Source organism: Suricata suricatta, chromosome 15, assembly GCF_006229205.1.
Source record: "Suricata suricatta isolate VVHF042 chromosome 15, meerkat_22Aug2017_6uvM2_HiC, whole genome shotgun sequence".
Classification (NCBI taxonomy): Eukaryota; Metazoa; Chordata; class Mammalia; order Carnivora; family Herpestidae; genus Suricata; species Suricata suricatta.
Window position 1 is genome coordinate 45977685 of NC_043714.1, and position 17307 is coordinate 45994991.

The window sequence follows — 17307 nt, forward strand, 5'->3', positions numbered from 1 at the left end:
CCCAGCCTTCCCTGAGCCAGTAGGCACACCTCCGGTGGAGATGTGCCCGGCTGCCATGGAGGGGTCAGTCCCCCGCCGGCGGTGGCGGCAGGTCCAATCCAGCCTTCCCCTGTACTTAAAGGGGAAGGCGCCGGCTTCTCCTGAAAGGGTGCACCTTAAGGAGGGACAACTCCTGCAGCGCCCAGTCGGGGGAGGCCAGCCAATACCTTTGACCTTTCTAGAGGCGGGCCTAGTCACACCCCACATGGGGCATCCTGGGCCCACTCTGATTGGTCAGTGCTCTGGATGGTGTGATTGGCTCCCACAACTGCCAGTGTTGATGGGGGGGCAGGGATTGGATCACTGTACACCTGTCATCATTTCCTGTAACTCCCCCTCCCAAAGGCTTAAAAGGCCCTGCCCTGCCTTTGTTCGGGGCTCTCTCCACATGGCCAGTGGGTCGGCTGGAGACTGTGAGCCCGAGCTTAAGCTTGTAATAAAGGCCCTTTGCTTTTGCAGGCGTGACTCAGTCTCCCTAGCAGTCTCTGGTGTTTTGTTTTGGGGTGATTTGGGGCGATTTTAAAAACTTGGGCACAACACTAGTAAATAAGAAGTGTAAATCCAAGCAAAAGAGCCTAAATGTCCATTGATGGTTGAGTGGATACAGCTGTGGTATAGATATACAATGGAATATTACTCAGTAATAAAAAATGAAATCTTGCCATTTGGAACTGCATGGATGGAACTAGAGGGTATTATACTAAGTGAAATTAGTCAGAAAAAGACAAATATCATATGACTTCACTCATATGAGGACTTTAAGATACAAAACAGATGAATGTAAGGGAAGGGAAGCAAAAATAATATAAAAACAGGGAGGGGGGACAAAACATAAGAGACTCTTAAACATGGAGAACAAACAGAGGGTTGCTGGAGGGGTTGTGGGAGGGGGGATGGGCTAAACAGGGAAGAGGCATTAAGGAAGCTACTCCTGAAATCATTGTTGCACTATATGCTAACTTGGATGTAAATTAAAAAAAAAAAATTTTTTTTAAGTGTAAATCCAAGCCATGAGATACTTTATTTTGCCTCTTAAGTTGGCAAAGAAGAGAAACAAAAAAGAATATATTCAGTGTTTTATGAGGGTTTGGGGAATATTACCATTTCATACACTATTGGCAGACGGCAGTAGGGTAATTGGAGAAAAATTCATAGAGCTAAATCTGGCAATGTATCACAAAAGACTTTAAAATGTGCAAATCCTTTGAAATCTTGAGGCTACTGTTCCAAAGTTCCTTACATCCACTAGTTGTTCATAATAAGTTTAATGTTGGGACGCCTGGGTGGCTCAGTCGGTTAAGCAACCAACTTGATTTCTTCTTGGGTCATAATTTTGCGGTTCATGGGTTCAAGCCCCACATCAAGCTCTGCACTAATAGCAGAGCCTGCTTGGGATTCTTCTTCTCCCTCTTTCTGTGCCCCTCCCCTCCCAAAATAAATAAACTTCAGGGGGAAAAAAGCATAATGTTAATCTCACTCTTGTTTTGTTGTTTTTTGTTTTTTTCCCCCTCTTTTGAAGCTTTTTCTTGTTAATAACGGTGTTTGAAATTTCACTAAGCTCTGTCTAGGTTGGGTTTTCTTTGCAGTTGTCTTGCCAAGTGTTTGCACCTAGTCAAAATTAGATCTTTCTGGCAAGCAGCCTCATCCTGAAGCTATCACTCAGTTGCTCCATTAGAACAGACGGTTCTCCTATCTCCTGTCACTCACACAATTCCCAGGGGCCTGGGAGCTCTGTGTCATCAACTGGAGCAAAGACCCAGTGTGGCAACAAAAGATGCTGCTACTCCGCCTCCCCCGCACCCCCCCCACCCCGTCCCTCAAGAGATTATCAGGATTTTAGGAGCTCGAAGCCAGGAACTGGGGAAAAAGACCAAATACGTATTTCTTATCATATCACAATATCCCGCCTCACAGCCTGCTGCGTCATTGCTGACTGGCCTCAGCTGGTTGCCCTTGGCCTTCGTGTGGCAGGTACAGAGCCTCTGCTGGCTTCTAGTCCCCGACCTGGGAGCTCTCCTGCCCTCGTGTTTCCTGGTCCCCCTTCTCTCTTTTCAATCAGATACTCTCCATCCATGAATTTCCCGTGTAGCCCCCTTGCTTTCCAGTGAGGATATGTATTTAAGCCTCATTCTATCATTTCTTGGCATTTGTCACAGAAAGGACACATGCTCAGTCCAACATCTTGAGGTGGACTTGAGTATAAAAACTCTGTACAACCAGTAATTCCACTCGTAGGAACTTATACTAAGGCAGGAATTAAGAACAAAGCTTTAACCCCAAGGAATTTCTATCACAGTGACCAAACTGATGCAGGGGCGCCTGGCGGGCTCAGTTGGTGGATCATCTGACTCTTGATCTTGGGGTCAAGACCCATGTTGGGCATAGAACTTCCTTAAAATAAATAATAAATAAAATAATAACACATCCGCACGATGGCAGACTAAATGTGAAAACCACTACGGCAGAATATTTAACTCAATGGGAAAATGTCATTGATGTATTGTTAAGTACATTTCAGGTTACAAAATTATCTTAAAGTCTCATTTTTGTTAAACACACATACACACACACATTCTTTTAGAAAAGGGTAATGCTGTATGGTGGGATTCTGGTGACTTATTTTCTTTGTGGGTGTTTTCCCCACACTCTTGGGGATTGTTTACAGCAACTGTCACGTGTCATCCTCCTCTTCCCTCCCCAAGGTGTCCTGGAAGATGGACTGTCCTCTAATGGTGTGCCCCGACCTACAGCCCCAGGTGGAGCACCCAACCTGGAGAAGAAGATGAGCTGTGGGACCCAGTGCCCCAATCCCCAAGGCCTCGCCTCAGGCCCTCTGACCCAGAAACAGAATGGCCTTCGGACCACGGAGGTAGGTGACAGCCGCAGAACCCACTTGGGACTGGAGACGGGGGAGAAGCTTGCTTCAGGACTAGGCCGTGCTGAGATGGCACCCAGGGAAGGAGCAGTGACAGCAGTGGGAATTCTCCACGCCCCCCATGTGAATGTTGTTGCAAAGAAAAGAGCAGGACCCCACCCCACCCCACCCCCTGCCTTGGTGGTTGTGTTTTTTTGAATCAGGGGAAATGGGCCCTTGCTATCAGTACTCTGAAGGAAAAACATGTGTTTGCTTAAATACAGCTTTGTTCGGGGATCTCCATTTCACAACTCTCACCGTCTTGACACGGGGCTGTACTGGTCCCAGGAACCAGGCTTAGGCCGGGCAGTTGGCAGGGCTCAGGGTTGACAGGGAAGGAGAGAGCAAGACCAGTGTGGTAGGAGGCGAGCCAGACATTTTACGGCACACCCTTTCTCCAGGCGGGCAGGGGGAGCATCCCCAAGGGGGGCTGTCATTGCAGAATGTGGTGGCAGCATCACCATCAGACTTTTAGTGTCTGGCTGTGGCATCCCGGAGCCAGCTGGCCTCCTTTGGATTCTTCCCTTTCTTCCGGAGCTCTTACTGCCGGCCCTAGCTCCTCCCAGGGGAAAGAATGCCCTTGAAAGGCCCACCACAGCCTCGGGGGTGGGGGAGCAGGGTGGCGGGAGTGGGGGGCCTCCTCTCTTCCTCCCTTCCTCCCCCACCCTCTCCTCTTCCCCATGCCTCACCCTCCTCAGAGTCAGGTGATTTTCCAAACCCATCCCCACCTTCCCTGTCAAAACATACAGGTCCTGTGCCTCAGGCCAGTGCCACCTGTTTTCTGAGGCTGCAGCCGGTTCTCTAATGATAGAATTCTTGCTCCCGTGAGTGAGTTGCCTCTTTAAGCCTTGGTTAGAAAACCTGTTGCAAATTCAGCTCTGATGCTCATTAACTAAGTGGCCTGGCAGGAACCACTTAATCTCTCAGAGTCTCAGGTTCCTTAGCCACACACCAGAAATCATTCCAAAATGAGAGAACAGTGGGGCCTGCTCTTCGTAAACTGAGAAGGGCCGTAAGGAAGGCAGCAGGGATTAGCAAGGGGTGGTTAGCCGCACAGCACGGCAACCTGGTGAAATGGAACACTGCTGGCGGCTCTTCAGACACTGAACAAAGACGTGGGTGGGAGAGGTGGATTTGAGGTTGGCCTTCCTATGGTCCTGTATCACCTTCTTGGTCTGTGCATGAGCTGGCCTTATAAGAGCAATTTTTAAAGTTTATTTTGAGAGAGCGAGCAAGAGGGTGCATGCAAGTGTAAGAGGGGCAGAGAGAGAGAATCCCAAGCAGGCTCCACACTGTCAGCACAGAGTCCCAGGTGGGGCTCGGATCTCATGAACCGTGAGATCATGACCTGAGCTGAAATCAAGAGTCAGATGCTTAACCAGCTGAGCCACCCAGGCACCCCGTATGAGCTGGCCTACTGGAAGCCTAATAACCGTCACCTCTCCCAAGGGCTGGCCCCACAGAACTATGCTCAGAAGCTCGGTGACTACTCTAGTGCAGGCCTTGACTTTCATTCCTCAGCTTCCTCCCAATGCATGTGTCCTCACCCTTTGAGTCCAGACAGGTCATGGTAGGCAGGAACCAGCTTTGCCTAGTGCGTGGCAGGATCCACACACTTGGATCCTGGCCCCACAATTCGTCACTTTAAAATTGTGCTTTGCAATTTGCAAAGTGCTTTTAGGTCCGCTGGTGCATTAAATCCTCCCAAGAGCATCGTAAAGAAAGATCACTCCCAGTATGCGGAAAAGGAAACCATTTATTGGACTTATGACAGAAATAGTTCCTAGAAGTGCTGGAGGTGGGCAACAGGGACTTTGAATCGAAACAGGTGACTATTACAGAGACGGAGCATAGAGATGTTAAAGAACTAACTTTATTGAAGAAGCAGGTGTTGGTCAGCTCTTGCCGCAGTGATGCTGCGCACCAAGGCACACCGGTGTCCAGTAGCTTCAGACAACAATCTCTTTGCTTTCCTCTTGCAATCAGCTGCCACTTGAATGGCTAGGCCTGACTCTAGGCTCTAGGCTCCGCTCCAAGTGTAGCTTAGTCTGTTGCATGTATATTATTGTGGGAATCAGGGCCAAAATGCAGCAGCTCTCTGAGGTATGTCTTCTCATGACTGGTAGAAAACCAAGAGGGCAAAACCAAACTTCTAGAACACTTTTCCTATCTCTGCTCATATCATGCCACCTAATCTCCTATTGGCCCAAACAGGTCACATGGACAAGCCCAACCTCAATAGGGCAGGAAAGTATACGCTGTCCCCAGGGAGAGACAGCAAAAGATGAAGGGCAAATATGCTATCTACGGCACGTAACGTGCCTCAGAAAAATGCCCACGTGGGTCATAAGGGCAATGAATTTTTATCAGATGACACACCCACGTACCATCATCAGTATGAAAACATAGAGCGTTATCGCTCCCCAGAAACCTCCCTTGCGCCCCTCACCGTGGGGACTAGGATGTTCCAGTCCCCGTTCACCCCTGCAACCTAATCAGTCTTCTGACATCTAGCATTATAGACCAGCTTCATTTATATTTTAGGCTTTTATAAACAGAATCCTATGGTACGTGCTCTTCTGGGTCTGGCTTCTTTTGTTCAGTACTATGCTAGTGAGTCTCATCTATGGTATTGTGAGTTGCAAAGGTTTTCTCATTTTCATTGTTATGTCTATTCCGTTCTATGAATGTAACATTCTCCTTGAAGGACATTAGAGTTTTTTCCGGTTTGGGGCTATTTTGAACAATACAGCTATTAACATTCTTGTGCCTGCCTTTTGGTGGACATTCCTTTCTTTTCGGTATATACCTAGGAATAGAATTGCTGGCTCATAGGATGGGGATATATTCAACTTTTATAGTTACTGATAAAGTTTTCCAAAGTGGTTATACCATTTTGCATGCTACCAGCAGTGGGTGAATTCCAGTTACGGAACGTAAGAACTTAAAGCCATTAAGTTGTGCTTAGTCTTTCTTAGGCCTTTGATAACAACCTAGCAGCAGAGTAGGATACTAAGCACTTTGTTATATTATCTCACTTAATCCTCACATATCGTCTCCAGTTTACAGGTGAGAAAGGAGACTCAGAGATAGCCAAGGGAAGCAGTTCCCAACACACACACACACACACACACACACACACACACACACACGGTGGATCTTGCCCTGGGGGAGGACGTGAGGCCCTATGCACACACCTGACCAGCACAGGTGGCAGTCACAGAAACGGCCGTGGCCAGAGAAGGAGGCCTGATCCAGAAAGGAAGACGAGACAAGCCCAGAATGTCTACTGGGTGGTGGTAATATGAGATATAGAAGAAGAGTGTGGAAAGTAAATAGGAGTTTCTCTTAGGAAAACAAAAACGTCATCAAAAGGAAGGAGGGGACAAAAGAAACCATTGAGGAAAACCAGAGAGGGAGACCCATCAGAGGGGCACTTGGATGCACCTTCTAGTTCGAGCCTGGGTAAAGAAAACAATTTAGCAGTATAGGGTTGTGGAGGGTGTGTGTGTGTGTGTGGTGACTTCCACTACCTCTATGTATGCATCCATATACTGGCTGCTACCTTATATAAGTGAAGAATTACAAGACTCACCGTTCATCTAAGGGTCTGCAGAGAAACCAATTCAATTAGAAGACTCTCAGGGCAGAGCCCTCTTTATTCTTTATTCTCTTGCCCCTGAGCCTGCTTCAGGGCTGTGCACCTAGTACGTGCTTCCTAAGTATGTGTTGACTGGATGCGACTGGCCTGTGCTTCACAGGATTAGAAAGGTTTCCGGGGCACCTGGGTGGCTCAATCGGTTGAGCGTCTGACTTCAGCTCAGGTCCTGATCTCATGGTTCATGGGTTCGAGCCCTGTATCAGGCTCTGTGCTGACAGCTCAGAGCCTGGAACCTGCTTCAGATTCTGTGTCTGCCTCTCCCTCTACCCCTCCCTCGTTCACACTCTGCATCACTCTATCTCTCAAAAATAAATAAATGTTAATAAAAACAAAAAAAGAGAAAGGTTTCCCACAGCACCGCTTCCACCCAACCCCCCCTCCAGTGCCCCCATCATGTGACTGATGACTGTTCTGTGGGGTCCTGTGCTTTCCTAGTGTGTGATCCACCTGAGGTTCAAGTTGGAAAGCGATGCTCCATTTGGCACTCGCTACCTGATAGATCTAATCCCCTAAGTGAGACCCTTGTGTGGGGCTGTGGTCTGCACAGGATTTGCTCCAGGCTTGGGGACTTCCTAAGAGTTTTGCCTGAGGGGTGATCTGACCCCTGCCTTTGGAGGCTAGCAATCCTGGCCCTCGGTGGAGTTGCTAAGATCAGTTGTTTCCTGATGGGGGTGCCTGGGTGGCTCAGTTGGTGAGCGGCTGACTAAATTTCAGCTCTTACAGTTTGTGAGTTTGAGTCCCACGTTGGGCTCTGTGCTGACAGTGTGGAGCCTCCTTATGATCCTCTCTCTTCCTCCTACTCTCTCTGCCCCTCCCCTGCTCACACTCTCTCTCTAAGTAAAAATGAACTTAAAAAAAAGTTTCCTGATGGCCTCAAATTAATGCCATGAAGCAGCAGCAAATAAAATCCCAGAATTTGGGAACTAGATGTTACTGTCTGTCTCCCTTTAATGGAGCTTGACTGAAAAGAGGAAAAATGTCTTGAGTTGCAGCTAACAAGCCTTCATCTTCAAGCTTTTGGGAATGAGAAGAGCGAGTTGATACTTTCAGAGTATCAGCAATGACCCCACACACTGCAGAGGGTTTGATCCTACCCCTCCCCTGGGGGGAAGCAGCAGCATTTCCCTTTTGGGAAAACGGGCTCAGAAAGGTTAGGTGCTTGGCCACCATGGCACAGGGAAGAGTGACTTGTCTGTGTCAGACTTCAAACCCAGGTCCGTCTGCCTCCAGACCCCATGCTCTCCATTCCCATTATCAAAAACAAAACGGTGGAGAATCCAGAGTAATCTTTGGCTGAGTGGTAGGAGGCTGGATGCGGAGCCAGGGCCACCATCTTTAGTTCGACCCACCCCCTTGACATTGGCCTTGGGCAACTTATGTTGGCTTGAATGACTTCTGCTGCCTCATCTGGAAGGGAGCACAGTGTCATTTCTGGCTGTCTCTCAGGGATGGTGCAGGAAATAAGCAATTGTAAGCGTAATGCAAACACTGTAGGAAAGTTCGGGGGCAGGGCAGTGCAAACAGGTGCTGTTCCCAGGAAATGTTCTCTCTTTCTTTCTGAAGATTCCTTTTCATACATGTGTTTATCAGGTTATTTATTGGGTGTCTATTCTGTGATAGACCCTAAATTATATTCTGGGGTTACCATGGTGAACACGACAGATTGGGTCCCTACCTTCTTGAAGTTTATAATCTGATGAAGATGTAGAAAATACACAAGTAAACAAGCAAATATGTAATCCAAGCCGTGGTTGAGACCAGGAGGGAAGTAGAGAATACTGGGAGAGAGAAGAGGAAAGTCCACAGCTCGTATGTGCTTAGAAAAGCCCTGAAACTTTCCGCAGGAAATCATTAGCTGTGGTTACCCCTGGGGAAGGCGCAAACATGGCCAGAGTGTAGGAGCAAAGTTACTTTTCATGGTACCCTTCTCTACTTTTTGAATTTCTGTTACCATAATTATGTACGGCTTTCATAAATTAAAAATACGCTTATACCGAAAAATTGATGTCTGATACATCATAATCTCCATAAGCCTTGCTTTTCTTTACTGCATGTGAGGAAATGTGGGAAGGTCTGCACGGTGCCATGTTGGGCATAGACGTATCTGCAGAGTCAAAGGGAAGCTGAGAACACATGTATTCCCATTTGGGGGGAAGGTGAGAGAAGGCTGAGTGGACCTGGCTGCACCCCCAACCCCAGGCCTCCACGGAACAGCCCCCGCAGCCACGGGGGACGAGCTGGGTCGTTGACCTCTAAGCCCCCAGAGAAACAGTCCGTCTGGGTTTGAGGCTGCTGGGAAGTGATCATAGTCAGTCTGGTTACCCTTGAGAGATGGCAGCCAATAAATTACTTTTAACTAAGGAGGCAATATCAAGAAGACTAAACTCCACGATTCACAGGATTCTACACCTGCAGAAATTAAAATGAGGCAGAGGGAAGAACAGAAAAGCTGTAAAGCTGAGTGAGCAACAAGAGGTGGCCCATTAACAAGAGTCCGCGGGGACCAAACACACAAAACAAGAAATTTAGAGGTAGAGGGAGGATTGGATTAGCAGCCTGCCACCAAAGAAGAAAGGTGCCAAAGAGTTTTCTCTCATCGCTGCGCTGGGAACCAGAAGGTTTTTTTTTTTTTAAGCCAGTAATTGCAATTGGGACATGTTTTCTTTTCCTTTAGTTAAATAAAAAGAGTGGTTAAAAAAAAGGTTTGGCTGGCTGAGAACCGCATCAGAGAGGAAAATATCTATACTACAAAATGTCAGAGGTTCTTTTTTTAATGTTTGTTTATTTTTGAAAGAGACGGAGACAGAACGTGAGTAGGGGACAGAGAGAGACGAAGACTCAGGATCCAAAGCAGGCTCCAAGCTTTGAGCTGTCAGCACAGAGCCTACCTGACACGGGGCTCGAACCCACGAACCGCGAGTTCATGACCTGAGCCTAAGTTGGACGCTTAACTGACTGAGGCTCCCAGGCACTCCTGAAGTGTCAGAGGTCCTAAGGAATAAGAGGGGACACTTGTTCCATGTATCCATATAGCCCTTCTTTTATAGGAGGGCAAAGCAACGTCTAAGGGCTTCTACAGAAAATAATATTGGCATGGTAGTCCTCTTTCTCATCTTTTCTCCTCTCCACCTGGTTTGAAATCTGAGATTTCCGACTTGTAACTAGATTACAGCAACCACTGACCTCCTGGATGTCTGTGCGGCTGTGAAAGGGATGGGCGCTTTTCTGCTGATGCCTCCGACTTCAAAGCTTCTCTTTTATTTTATTTATTTATTTTTAATTTTTAAAAAATATTTATTTTAGAAAGAGAGACAGGGTATGAACAGGGGAGGGGCAGGGAGAGAGGGAGACACAGAATCTGAAACAGGCTCCAGGCCCCAAGCTGTCAGCACATAACCTGATGCGGGACTCGAACTCACGAACCATGAGGTCATGACCTGGGCCGAAGTTGGATGCTTAACCGACTGAGCCACCCAGGTGCCCCAAAAGCTTCTCTTTGTTTCCAAGAGAATGCACTGTTGTTCTAATGTTTAATTTGATAGAATTGATACAGTGCAATTGTTTTATTTATTTTTTTTTAAATTTTTTTGTTTTATTTATTTTTGATACTGAGAGAGACAGAGCATGAGAGGGGGAGGGGCAGAGAGAGAAGGAGACACAGAACCGGAAGCAGGCTCCAGGCTCTGAGCTAGCTGTCAGCACAGAGCCCGATGCGGGGCTCGAACCCATGACCGTGAGATCTGACCTGAGCCGAAGCCGGAGGCTTAATCGACTGAGCCACCCAGGCGCCCTGATACAGTGCAATTGTTTGAAAGGGGACTCATTTATGGCTTAGAACCCGTACCCATCCCAGGAATACAGAACTCCAGCGCCTTTTATCCAGATGCTCACCTTGCAGAGTTGTCGTCTTTGTTATTTGGACATAGTAGTAGCAACAGCCATAGTTTAGGTAGAAGAAGAAGGTTTTCCATTTAAATTTAGTATGTTCGACATCATCATTTTACAGATAGAATTAATGTTAGCTCTCACTGGGCCGACTGACTGGCCTGGTTTGCAGGACCCTGAGCAGACTCCCAAAATGTAGGATATTCCACTTTAAAGTGGGTCAATTTGGAGCAAACCGGGAGAAGTTGGTCACCCTATTAATGCTAAGTGACATGGTTAATTCTCTCAAAATGCCTCACATCAGGCATTATCTCTGCATTTTTCAGGTAAGGGAACTGAGACTCAGAGATTAAAGCTACAGGTCTTGTGACAGCTAACTGGTGACAGAGCCTTGCCCTAAGTCCAGGTCTGTCTGGCCCCAAGGCTTGTGCTCTGAACACCACCACTAGGGCAGGCTTCTTCAGATATACAGATTTAAGAAATTGCAAAAGGAAGGGGCGCCTGGGTGGCTTAGTTGGTGGAGCAGCCGGCTTTGGCTCAGGATGTGATCTCACAGTTGGTGGGTTTGAGCCCTGTGTCAGGCTCACTGCTGTCAGCACAGAGCCTGCTTCACAGATCCTGCTTTGGACCCTCTGTCCCTCTCTCTCTCTCTCTCTCTCTCTCTCTGCCCTTCCCTTGCTCTCTCTCAAAAATAAATAAGCAATAAAAAGAAATTGCAAAAAGAAAAAAAAATTACCCCATTGTGCTTGAGATTAAAATCATACATATTCTCTGGTGGTTCTGGAAATGACTATTTTATAGCCTTGGACTCTCTACTTGAAGAGGCTAGGAAATTAATACTCATCCAACTGTTAAATTTTTGCTTCTATTTTTAAGCTTAAAAAAGCAGACTGAAATATAGAGCAGAGCATTTTCTGTGTATAATCTTTAATAACCTTTTGTGAAATCTTGCCCGTAACTCTAAAGAAAAGCAGTTACACCGTTTGGAAAGTTTACCTTTCCATTCCGGAAAGTCGTACTGCCCACCAATTTGAGAAGGAATGCTGCTTGTCGTCACCTTAGCTCATTTCAAATCCAGCCTCCGTGTCTCTATCCCATGCCCCAGTCCACAAAGCTTGTATGCAGTTACACCCGAAATGAAAGTCAGAGGGAATTAGCTTCAAAAATGCCACACTTTTCTTTTGGAGAAACCAAATTGGTGGTGGGACTTAATGAGTTCTTCTGCTTTTCGGGAAAAGTAAACCCATCCAAGTCAGTGCTCGCCCTGGTGCCAGGTCAGGCTTGGAAGAGCTGAGTGTGAGGCTGAATCCTTAAACAGCATTGACTTTGGTTGGTAAAGCAAGGGAACATGGGCAAATGCAGTGTGCTCATTCATTCATTCATCTACTAATTCAACCAAAATTGAGAGCCTATTCTGTCTCAGATTGCACTAGGCACTGGGAACACAAAGAGGAAAACAAATGAAATCCTAGCTCTTGAAATCAATAGGTAAGACTCAAATTGCATATCGTCAGTATCATCCCTTAAATACCCCTCAGGTCACCCAGTAAGTATTCTTTGGTCAAGTTCCTTAGAAGCAGAGCTTACAACGAGGATTCTTGTGCAAGCAGGTGATTGAAAGAGTATTCTCAGGGCGCCTGGGTGGCTCCGTGGGTAAAGCGTCCAATTCTTGATTTCAGCTCAGGTCATGACCTCACGTTTCAAGAAATTGAGCCAGGGTCAGGCTCTGCACTGACAGCACGGAGCCTGCTTGGGGTTCTCTCTCCCCACCTCTCTCAAAATAAATAAACATCAAGAAAAAAAGAGTACTGTCAGGCGAAGCCCATATGGTAATAAGGGAACCGGAATGGAGCAGAGGACACCCAGTTCAGCAAATCTGTGAGCTCTGCTGAATCCCACAGGGAGCCTGATCCCGCAGGGGGCTCTGGTGCATGAAGACATCATAGGCTGACGGCTCCTTGAGGCAACATGGCCAGCCTTTTGTATCCCCAGCAATCAGACATTGGTTTGGGGCTGTCTCCAGGAATCAGTGTGTGACCTCTGTGGCATTTCTGAGCAAGGTGGCTCTGACCAGATGAGAGTAGTTCTTAAACAAATGGGTGCTGCTGGGGGCAGTTAGCAGGCATCTGGGGGCATGGATGCACCCGGCATATAAAGAGAATCCGCAGGGCTCCAGCAGCTACTACGCGGGATTTATGTGATATGTTACAAACCACATATCATTTGTTAGTAAACGAACCAGTTAATTTTTCTCCAGTGGTGCATTGGTCCACCATTTCTTTGGCTGCGCTACAGATGAAGTAGTTGGCTTGTATTCGGGGCGCCACATTGTATTAAAAATGGGCAGCTGTCAACATCCATGTCCAGCGGGGAGACGCTCTTACCCCAGAAGATGCTTCCTCAGACCTGAAGCTGACTCTGACTGTGTTTTCCAGGAAGGAGACTCTGAGATGTCATGTATACAGGATGCTCATTGGGAAGAGCCCTGTTAACCCCTGCGGAGGGGAGGGATGGAAGCAGGAGTGAGCAGAGGGAGAGGTGAGCCGGACGCAGGCCAAGGCATGGCGGCAGCTGAGCCTCCCCCTCTGGGCGCTCTGGAGCTAAGTCAGGGACAGCCTGCTTTGCACCAAAATGGCCAGGCCTTTATACCCCCACATTGGGCCACCCTGACAAGGCATGACCCCGGGGCAAGGGGACTTTCTGCAGCGGAGGCACCCCCAAGGGGACAAGCAGACATGATTTATTGACCGCCCTCCCCGTAGCCAGGCAGCAGGTCTCCGTGGACTGGGGATTGAGCAGCACAGGTCCACTGCGGGGACGGAGGTGACTCACAAGACCCCTCTCATCTCCATTCCTCTCCTCCCACCAAGCATACAGTGGAGCGGAATGGGCACAAAATCACTCCCCACTAGTTAACATTTACTCTTGAGGTGGGGCACATAGGGTGCAGTTTAATCAGTGCTTTAGTGTTTAATGTGAATTCTGGACTTTGATCATTGGCTTATCTTCACTTAGAAGCAGATTATCTTCCTTTTTACTTATTATACTTACTAATTTTTTTCTGTCAATTTTATTTAGTGACAGGCATTATGCTGAGGACCTTGATGCATAGCCTTATTTAATCCTTACCATAATCTTGTGAGGTAGATAACATTATTATCCCCCATTTTACAGGTGAGAAAACTGAGGGTTAGGTTAGGAAAAACTTGCACAGAAGCACTTGAGTGGCTCAGTTGGTTAAGCATCTGACTCTTGGTTTCAGCCCAAAGTCTCACGGCTTTGTGAGTTCGAACCCTGAATTGGGCTCTATGCTGACCGTGCAGAGCTTGCTTGCGATTCTCTCTCTTTCTCTCTGTCTCTCTCCCTCTCTTTCTGCCCCTTCCCCACTCGTGCTGTCTCTCTCAAAAATAAATAAACTTAAAAAGAAAAGAAAGACTCTATGATGAAAAGGAAATATTAAAAAAAAGAAAAAAGAAAAAAACTTGCTCATAGTGAAATTATCTGGTTAGTATTTGACTACAAGCCTGTGTGGCTCCAAAGCTCGACTCCCTAACTGCCAAACTAAGGCCAGCTGTGAAACCTTTCACACTACCCTTTGATGGGACTCCGCGAATTAATGCATTCATCCAACTGTTTTACTGAGTTTATCTTATTCTGTGCTAGGTCAGCATTAGAATTTCAACAGAGAAATTTTTGAAAAGGAGTATCTGTGCATGTGTCCTTGTGGGTCATTCTTCTTGCCTGTGTGTGTGTGTACGTGCACGCACGTGTGTAACAATCTCAAGAGATTAATGCAAATTTGGATATTTCCCACTAACTCAATACACGGTGTTAACCTTTTTAACAGGCTAAAAGAGATGCTAAGCGAATGTCCACAAAAGAAGTCACCATTAATGTTACAGACAGTATCCGGCAGGTGGACAGAAGTCGAAGAATCACGAAGAACTGTGTTAACTAGCAGAGCGTTCGACCGGAGGGGCAGGTGGACGTCTTTGGTGCCCTCCACACACTGGAGCCCGTCAGGGAAGCTTGAGGAAGCGGCTGGGCCTGGCTGAGTGCCTGCAGAAGACTGTCCTGCCTGGCAGCCAGCGGCAGCCTGGGCCCTGGGGATACTGTTGGCCTCCTCCTCACCACAGAACTGAGGGCTGGCAAATGGTAAATAGCTGCAAAATGTACAGTCAGTTTGCCTCTTGGCAACTCCTGCAATACAGTCTGATGTAAAAGTGGTGAGCGAAGCCACAGGCGGGTTTGTGACACAGAGAGCAGTAGACGGAGCGCCCTTCCTGGGAGAGAGGTGCGCACGTGGGTTCTCAGCTGCCCTGGCCCTGGCGGTGCGCGCTCCTGAGGGTCAGCTGCTTCTTCCGTTCCTTCTTTCTGAACGCCACTGTCAGGAAGCTTATCGTGTTCACTTTAAAGTCGTCTTTGCGCACCTGTAAACCCAAATCTAGGAGAAGTCAAGAAACAAGGAAACCAGCTGTTACACCTGTTTCCTTAGCTCAGTCGGAGACAGGTTCAGATCCGGTTTCACGCAAACCAACCCCGCCCATGCTCGAGCATGTTTGGGGAGGTCTCTGTGATGCGGTCCCACCCGCTTTTCCTCTGCCTTCAGAGTCCCCCCCACCTACTGGCGTCCCTAACAGCCTTCCTACCGCAACATCGAGGCCACCGTGGTCCACGCATCTGACCAGGACGGCCCCCGGGGCTCAGCCAGACGCTGCTTTTGCAGAGCGCTCCAGTTCTCCTTGCTTGTGCTCCCGAGTGACTTCTCTCCGGTTGGGTCATTGGCCCTTGTTAAAGCATAGACACCGCTCACAGGAGAGAGATCATCCAGAACGTATCGGTAGCACATACAGCCTCCTTCTGGCCCCTCGTTCGCGGTGTGAGGACTACGATGTTTGCTGTGAAGGAATCGCTTTAGGAAGGCAGTGCCTAGCTGAGCGGTCACATTGACTGATGTGCACTGTGTTAGAAATCAGAGGCGGTAAAAACATATTTTGATAGATTAAAATGATCTAACATTTCTTTAAACCTGTTAAGGTGGAAGTATCTTCCTCCGAAGTAAGTAGAATAATTTTAAAGGATTGTTGACGTGCCTGGATTGGGAAAGATTAGGATTAAGTTGTACCGAATGATACCAATAAACTCCATGTTTGGCAGAAATGGGCAGCCTGATGGTGTGTGTTTGTATAATATGGTCCAGAGAATTGACATGTGCAGGTTAACATTTAGAAACTTGACCTCATTATCTGCCAATTTTGTTATTCCTCAAACACAAGCAAGTAATGTTCCTCCCTCCCTTCCTTCCCTCCTTCCTTTTTTTTCTTCCTTCCTTCCTTCTTTTTTCCTTCCTTCCTTTCTTCCTTTTTTTCTCCTTCCTTCCTCCCTTCCTTCCTTTCTTCCTTCTTTTTCTCCTTCCTTCCTTCCTTCTTTCCTTCCTTCCTCTCTCCTTCCCTTTGGTAGATTGTATATTTATTCATTAAACATTGAATACTAGCCCTGCACCAGGCACCTTGCAGATGCTAAGAGATTTGAGTCTGGCCAGTCACCGTGTATATCCGGAATCTGACAGTGGACTTCATAACTAGGGGACTAACTTAGATCCGAAGGGGAAGGGTGTGTTGTGAACTCTCTCTGTTACATTCAGGATAGCCTTCTCTTCTAGACTAGCTCTGGGTGTTATCGTAATCACTGAACAAGCCTTTTTACCATATGCACAACTACAGTTTTCCCGAACCTGTATCACTTTGATTCTTTGAGAAAGGGCTTTTAAAGAACTTCACGTTCTGAAAATTAAATAATAATACAATACAAGCAACACCTATGGCTCCGATGTCCCCACTGGCATCACTCTGCAGGAGCCCCCAACTGCCAAATGTTGGCAATGATCCTGCAAGTTCAAGGGCTCGTTCTCCCAGGGCACGCATTTCTGTGTGGGGTGCTTCTTCCCCAGCCATGCCCCTGTCAGTCGCAGACTACGCCAGTTTCTCTCTACAGCCTCGTTTGTGCCTCATGTAACCGCTGCACCGTGTGTGGAATGTATTAACTGGAGAGAGTGTCTCTGTTTTATATAGAAACAATGTCTCACTTCTGGGGGAGCCAGAATGAAGGGGTCTCTGATCTGCCGCTCCCTGGCAGGGTCTGGATTTCACAAAGGTAGTGGTCGGAAGTTAAACCGTGTTACTGGAAATTCACCTGCAATTTTTTCATGTGTGTGTGATACAAGAACTGATTCCCACTATCCTATTAACATAACGCTTTCTATTGCAAAGTTTGTGTCAATAAAGTTATCAATTTCAAACATATAGGCAATAAGAGAGTCTTTACTGGAACCGTAAATTTGTATTTAGAGCTATTTAGATTTGTTGTTCTTTGATACAAAGGTTTTGTATATATATAAGTGATCTCTGTGAACCCTTCAAGAAGCCTTATGTAGTAGGTAAGGAGAACACTATTCTCCAGTTTACAGTTATCAAAGTATTTAGTCACTTAACTAGTAAGCCATGGAGAAGGCATTCAAGGGAGGGAAGTCTGCCTGCAAACCAGTGATTTTTCCAACATGTAGGGTTGTGCCTTTCCTGGCAACAAGGTCTAACGTGCCTGGGAGACTGAGCTACTTCTAGGGGAAGCATCATCGAGCCTGAGAGGAAGCGAAACCCTAGTCTGAGAGGGTAACAGCAGTGACTGGAGAGGGCCGGAGAGGCCTTGGGGAGTTTGGATCTAGCTCAGGCTTCCTTATCCCTCCAGAGAGGGTGACCCTGGCCTAGCGTGAGAGAGCACTTTCAGTGAAGGTCAGAAAGAAGAGAGACCT

The 17307-nt window shown here is 47.3% G+C and overlaps 1 protein-coding gene across 1 annotated transcript in view; it reads left to right on the forward strand.

Moving 5' to 3' along the window:
* The window catches only part of BAALC (BAALC binder of MAP3K1 and KLF4), a 45403-nt gene extending 29744 nt beyond the window's left edge, over nucleotides 1-15659 (forward strand). Inside the window, exons 2-3 of the mRNA XM_029923311.1 lie at nucleotides 2742-2908; nucleotides 14347-15659. Of these exons, the coding sequence (XP_029779171.1) occupies nucleotides 2742-2908; nucleotides 14347-14457 (278 nt within the window). The 3' untranslated portion in view covers nucleotides 14458-15659. The remainder of the gene's footprint in view (nucleotides 1-2741; nucleotides 2909-14346) is intronic.
* The last annotated feature ends 1648 nt before the right edge of the window (nucleotides 15660-17307 follow it).